A 7,151-nucleotide genomic window follows, 5' to 3' on the forward strand; every position below is an offset into this window, starting at 1 on the left:
TGAAAGTGAAGTCACTCAGTCATGTGTGACCCCATGGATTGCAGCCTACCAGGCTCCTCCATCCATGGGATTTTCCAGGCAGGAGTACTGGAGTGGGGTGCCATTGCCAATTCCTTTCTAGCATCTACAAACACCCTAACCCTCAAGCTGAAAGTTTCTTTAACGTTGAAATGTTGATTCAAGTGTTTTTTTTTTTTTTAAATTCTTATCATATTTCATACATTCTAGATGTGAAATTGACATTTTCTTATTTCCCCACTGCTTAATCAAGTATAAAGAAACCTTGTGTTTTAAGATTTATGCCACTTAAACAAATATTTTGTCATCATGCTCAAATCTGTTTATTCTCTTCCTGCCCTTCATTCTTTGAAGAGCTTTCCACTGAACCAGAAGTGTCTTTGTGCAACTCTTGTCAAGATTTTATTTAATGTCATTTTCTGTGAAGTCATTTTTCTATAGATTATTGGCAGTAGGGCTAGATTCAGTTTGGTGACTTGGGTTTTTAGTGTCTATATTCATAACAGTTATTATCATGCTCCAAATTAAAATTTAAATGTTAAATCCCTTATATGATGTATTTATTTAATTATCAAACCAATAAGAAAGATACTAAAATATCATCTCTAAAATGTACTCCCTTGCTGAAATTAAAGTGAATATAATATATGTCAAATCATAATTCAGGACTTCAAAGGTCAAGGAAACATCCTTTCATTTCTTATGTTGACTACTATATATAGGTGTGTTATAGAAAAAGAGGAAAACAACTGGAAAATTTGCAAATATTCAAAAGAATGCCTCAAAGCTCTTATTTAGTTATTTAAGTGTAAAATTGAAAAAAGTGTGAAAGTGTTAGTTGGTTAGTCATCTCTGACTCTTTTTGACCCCATGGACTGTAGCCTACCAGGCTCCTCTGTCCATGGGCTTCTCCAGGCAAGAATACTGGAGTGAGTAGCCATTCCCTTCTCCAGGGGATCTTCCCTATCCAGGGAAGGAACCCAGGTGTCCTGCATTGCAGGCAGATTCTTTACTGTCTGAGCCACAAGCTAAGCCCCAAGTAATGTCAAATTTCATATTCTCATGACAGGATATTAGGTCTTGAAAAAGCAGAGACTATAAAAATGTTTAATAAAATAGAAAGAATTAGGTGAAATCTAGACACAAGCGTCTGCCTCCAATGCGGGAGACCTGGGTTCAATCCCTGGGTTGGGAAGATCCCCTGGAGAAGGAAATGGTAACCCACTCCAGTATTCTTGCCTGGAGAATCCCATGGATGGAGAAGCCTGGTAGACTACAGTCCACAGGGTCACAAAGAGTCAGACACAACTGAGTGACTTCACTCACTCACTCAGACACAATTTAAAGATAATTACATTTGGTGTGTTTAAAGCCTTTTTTATACAAGATTCTGGGTAAATATTTTGATCTTTAATTGCCTTTGTGTTTTTTGTTTTTTGTTTTTTTGTCCTGGGTATAAACCTTTCCAATCTTCTAGTCCCTCCATGAAATCTTCATTGATGATTTGGGCCTAAAATCCCCAATATGTAGAAAAATTGAATCAAAATATACCATGTACCTACTTTTTATAATGGACTTTATAGGATATTAGTGAATTAGAAAATATCTGATTTCAGAACTCATGTTTTAGCTTAAGAAATGGGTACAGACAAAAATAACTATAATATGGTGGCTTCATGCTACTCATCCAAGTATTTGCTGACTTTAGCAGGAATGTTTTGTATTTTGGCTGAATTTATTTTATCAGAATTTCAGCAGAATGTTTATAAAAAGTGTACAGCCTCTCACCACTCCTACTCCCCCGATCTATACAGGAAAAGCCCGTCTGGGTTGAGTCCTAAAATATGTTTCTCTTGTTCACTGTTATCTTTATGTGTCCTTAAGAATAAGTTAAAAGACATGATAATAGAATGTTTAGCTTGGAGAATTGAAAATGACATTAATTTAAAATATTGTTTTTTTAAACTCTTTAAGAACTTTAGGAAAAATGCACTGGCATTGGCATTTTGGGGCAGATCCTAACAGTTTTTGGTGTGTTTTAATGTTTTTGTGAATTTCGTTTATTCCCATTCCTCACTGAAACAGACTTTTAGGCAGTGAGTGTTTTATTCAGAAATACCCAATATTTAGCCTTTTTTTTTTTTTTTTAACGACATATGCTGATGGGGGAGAAAAATAAAATCACTCGGTCCTGAATCTGTTTGGTCCTTACTCCATAGATAATGGGGTTGAGCATTGGGGGCACCACCACGTAGAGGTTTGCTACTAAGATATGGATGTGATGAGGAATGGTTTTACCTCCAAAGCGATGGGCAATAAATGAAAAGAATGCTGGAGCATAGAACATAAGTATGACACAGATGTGGGAACCACATGTGCTAAGGGCCTTAAATCTCGCAGTCCAGGAAGGTATCTGAAACACTGTGCAAAGGATCATTGTGTAGGACATAATGATGAGCATTATATCCAGTCCTGTAGACAGCAGGGCCACAGTCAAGCCATAAATGACGTTGATATTGATATTGATATTTTCACAAGCCAATCTGGCAATGCCCATGTGCTCACAGTAGGAATGGGGAATGATGTTTCTCCCACAGTATAAAAGTCGATGTACCAGAAAGATGAATGGAAAACATACAATAAAGCTCCTGACCACAGCTGCTATGCCAATCTTCCCAATGGCTGAGGAGGTTAAGATCGCAGTGTATCTCAGTGGATAACAGATGGCCACATAGCGGTCAAATGCCATGGCCAGGAGAATAGCAGATTCTGCCACAAAGATGAAATGTATGAAGAACATCTGGGATACACAGCTACCAAAGGATATATTCGTGGAGTGGAACCAGAAGATGGCCAGCATCTTGGGGGCTGTGGATGTGGCGAGCAGGACATCTGCTAAAGCCAACATGGAAAGGAAGAGATACATGGGCTCATGGAGATGCTGCTCGGTCACAGTTAGGAAGATTAAGAAGAGGTTACCTGCAAGAGCAACAATGTACATAACACAGATGGGGATGGAGATCCAGGTATGCACATCTTCTAGTCCTGGGATTCCAATCAGGAAGTACCACATATCCTGAGGACTGGTGTAATTGTAAGAGGAAGGAGCCATCTGTGACTGCTTATTCCAGACCCAGGACCTTCAGGGAAAGACCATAGGGCTGAGCTCAGGTTCAGATGCACCACCTTAGTCCCTGTGATGTCTGATCAGATTTCTTTTCTGATCTGTTATTATGAAAGATAATTAACTAGCCTAAAATTGCACTCTTGATTCCCTCCATGGAATAACTGAATCTTGTATCTTGAAAAAGATATCAGTTAATATTTAGTAAAAGTGTAATATGTGTCATAATACTTTACATATATTAACTTATTAAGTTTTCACCTTAACCTGTTGAAAATACCTTTATGATAATCCATAACATGGCTGTTGTTGTTATGCCTATAAGATGGAAAAAAAAAATTTCCAAAGCTTTTAGACTCTTGCTCTAGGTCCCACTGGATTCAAAATCAGCCAAAGTGAATTTGAAAGCTTTGAACTAAACCACCATCTAACACAATCTATCAAAATAAAATTAGTTACAAAAACATGTTATCAAAATGTTCACTGATCATGTCCCTGAGTAAAATAGACAGATGTTAAATTGAAGTATACAGCTTATGGGAGAGGGAAGGAACTAGAGTTTGACAAAATAGGTTTCAAGGTATATGCCCTCTTCAACATTAATGAACCAACAGCTTGATGCTAAGCCCTATGCCAGGCACTGAGGATACACAAGTGAATCAGAGTGATCCTGATCCTTCAATACATTTCTTAAAATTGTAGGATGCACATTGAAAACTCAAACTATGTACAATGCCAGACTGAGTTGGCTTCTTAGACAGACTTGCCCAGCATTTGGTAAAGGAAAAAATATATTCTATCTCACTTCTATCACTGATTGAAAATTAGACTATATATTTTGTATTTCTAAATATCACCACAGCAGCAAACCACAATGATTTCACATTATAAAGCAAGGGTCCACAGTTCTTCAGAAAAAGAGAAGGGTGTTATTTGTTCATCAAAATTTTCTTTAGTTCCAAAGGAGGGCGGATAGAAACAAGGAAGATGCTGAGTCAAAAGGCAGGCTGGGAGACACAGTATGTGTGTGTGTTTGTGTGTGTATACACATAAACCTATAGCTGCAAGTACAGTTATAGACACATGTATAAAATAAGTGGATTACTTTCTTCCCTAGTCCCTATTCTCAAATCAAATTAGTTAAATTTCTTATTTTCCGAGAAGGCATGTGAGCTTTAGAAACAGATTCCTCTTCACTCCTTGATTCTACTACAGTTCAGTATATTAATCATTGAACAGTATACTTTACTATGTTTATTTTTCATTAAGTGTTGCATATCCTGACCTATTGCTTTATACTATTGAAATGTTCCAATTTAAACTATTGGACTTCCCTGGTGGCTCAGATGGTAAAGAATCCGCCTGCAATGTGGGAGACCTCGGTTCAATCCCTGGGTTGGGAAGATCCCCTGGAGAAGGAAATGGTAACCCACTCCAGTATTCTTGCCTGGAGAATCCCACGGACAGAGGAGCCTAGCCGGCTACAATCCATGGGGTCACAAAGAGTCGGACATGACTGAGCAACTTTGTGACTGACTGATTAGAATGTTCAGACCCCTGTTTCTTGAGTTACAATTTAGAATATAAAATACTCAAATAGTCATCCCATTAGGCCTTTTCTTAACTGATATGTGATTCTTTAAAAATGCTGGAATAAAATTGAGATTCTTATGTCTAATTTAATAAACCAGTTATTCAACCATTTAACATATAGCCCAAATTAATTGCTTGAAATTTCTTTTAAGATAGATTTTTATATTTCAGAGAATGAGAGTAAAGGTTAATTTTGAAGTGTGTCTGGCACATATCTATGCCAGAGCCCTGTATATGAGTGAAGTATAGTTATAGGGTGGGGACTTAGAGTTGGGCCTCATCAGGACATTAGAGATGGGGGAGAGAAGAGGAATGTGATTGAAGGAAACACTGAAATGAAGATGGGAAGGAAGGAAAACAAATTTTCCTATCTTTCTTCTAACTGCCCTGGTGATCTTTGGGGACATCTATGACCTGCTTTAACTGTAGTCTTATAACCTGCAGTTATTAATTTGTAGGTCTGGGGATCAGGGTATTACTCTGTAATATTACTGATGGCATAATCTGACTGGGCCTGAACATGTGCACACAGACAGCATGTGGTTAATAGAAACAGTGTAGTTCTAGGGCCACATAGAATTGTATTCAAGTACTGGTGAAGTCATATTCTAACTACATGACTATTAAACAAGTTACTTAATTTGAAGTTTAGTAAGATATCTACAAATAAACATCAATTAAAATATGAGTCAATCACAGACTCAGAAAATTTATGATTACCTAAGGGGAATGAAGGGCAGGGGTGGGGGGAGGGGGAGTGGGGAGAGATAAATTAATAGTTTGGGAATAACATATACAGAATACTATATATAAAATAGATAAACCAAAAAGACCTACTGTGTAGGACAGGGAACTATACTCAACATCTTGTAATAACCTATGATGGAAAAGAATATGAAATATATATGTATATGTATATAAAACTCAATCACTTCACAGTCCATTTGAAAAGAATACAGCATTGTAACTCAACTATACTTCAATTTTTAAAATGTGAATCAATTCTGTAGTTAGTATTTTATGGTGGTTGATATATAACTCAGATATATTTTTATCCTCAAAATATGAAACTAGGGCACATGCAAAATGATCATCATTAAGACCAAGACAATTGTTACTTTGAAGAAGCTTAATTTTCTAGACTTCAGTCTTATGATCTACTAAACAGCTACTGAACTGGTTTAAGGTACCCAGAAAGACCAAGACTTATTGGACATATGGTCTCAATTGATAATTTTCACTCCAAATCTGGCATTTTACTTTTGTAAGGTGAAGGTGGTTCAGCATAGTCATGAACACTTGGGCTTAGAAATGGAGTCTTATTCTTGTTCCATCGCTGATGCAACATCTTTGTTACATACAGAAGGCAGTTACAATCTCTGTTTCAGTTTATTAATCTGCCTAGTCCAGAACCTGACATATATTACATATTCACTAAATTCTATGGAAAAATCCATGCATATATTTACATGCATGTGCATATACACATTATATTTAATTACTAAGCTTGTTTAACTAGTGAACCTTGTTTTTAACTTTTGGAATATAAGCTTAATCTTCTAAACACAACATTCAAATCTTCATATCAAAGAAAAATGACATCAACAGATTTTAAAAGAAAAAATATATATTTCTGCTCTTTGCAGAGTGCCCATTTAATAAAACACACACACACACACACAAAGAAACTGCAATTGCAGGTCACATACAATTAATGTCTAATATTTCATAGGTCAGAGTTGAAAGAAATGCAAGATATTTAAGTTCTGGAAAGAATGAGCTGTTTTTGCAGTTTGCTGGCTTTTTTTTCCTGCTATCTTTTTCTACGTGTTTTAACTAAACATTACTCAGTTTACTTACCTATACTTTCTAAGCTCCTGAAGATATTTAACTAGTTGAGTTGCCCCAAATCTAAATAGGAAATCTGGAACTGTCTATTTATATCTCCTTCTAAGCATATCTCAGACCCAAGATCATCACCCCCGGGGGACTGAATTTAACTCCTGTCACAGAGATAATTTGGAGCTGGCTCTGGTACATAATCCTCAGGGAGAAGCACTCTTATTTTCTCTTGCTTTACAATTTGTGTGGCTTTTGCTCTGGCAAGAACTCCTGGACACCCTAGTTAATACATACTGTTAAATATCCAAGTTTCCTTTATGTATCAGAGACTCAGACCACAGCAATGATATCTTGTCTCCATGGAGGCATCTGAAAATTTGAGTTGTCAATGCCACATATTGAAGAACTATACACTTTGGAGAAGGTATTTAAAATTGGATTTTGTCATCTTGTTTACCTTGAAAATTGAAGGCTCTTTGGCTTCATCCCTCTTTCATTGGTCGCATGGTAGGACTTGTCAGCATCACAGAGAATCTGCCAGCATCACAGGTCCAGAAATACTATTCAGCTACTG

General features: G+C 36.7%; 1 protein-coding gene across 1 annotated transcript; it reads right to left on the reverse strand.

The window, feature by feature from the left end:
* Positions 1-2,164: 2,164 nt before the first annotated feature.
* LOC147358022 (olfactory receptor 52Z1P-like) lies at positions 2,165-3,130 on the reverse strand. Its single transcript, XM_086342024.1, has one exon. It carries the CDS (start codon positions 3,128-3,130, stop codon positions 2,165-2,167), a length of 966 nt encoding a protein of 321 aa, XP_086198150.1.
* Positions 3,131-7,151: the final 4,021 nt, after the last annotated feature.

Source organism: Bos grunniens, chromosome 15, assembly GCF_055505025.1.
Source record: "Bos grunniens cultivar Pamir isolate PY7600 chromosome 15, Bosgru_T2T1.0, whole genome shotgun sequence".
Classification (NCBI taxonomy): domain Eukaryota; kingdom Metazoa; phylum Chordata; class Mammalia; order Artiodactyla; family Bovidae; genus Bos; species Bos grunniens.

Coding starts and splice junctions, on each gene's coding strand:
- LOC147358022 (XM_086342024.1), bottom strand. CDS start 3,130: ATGGCTCCTTCCTCTTACAATTACACCAGTCCTCAGGATATGTGGTAC.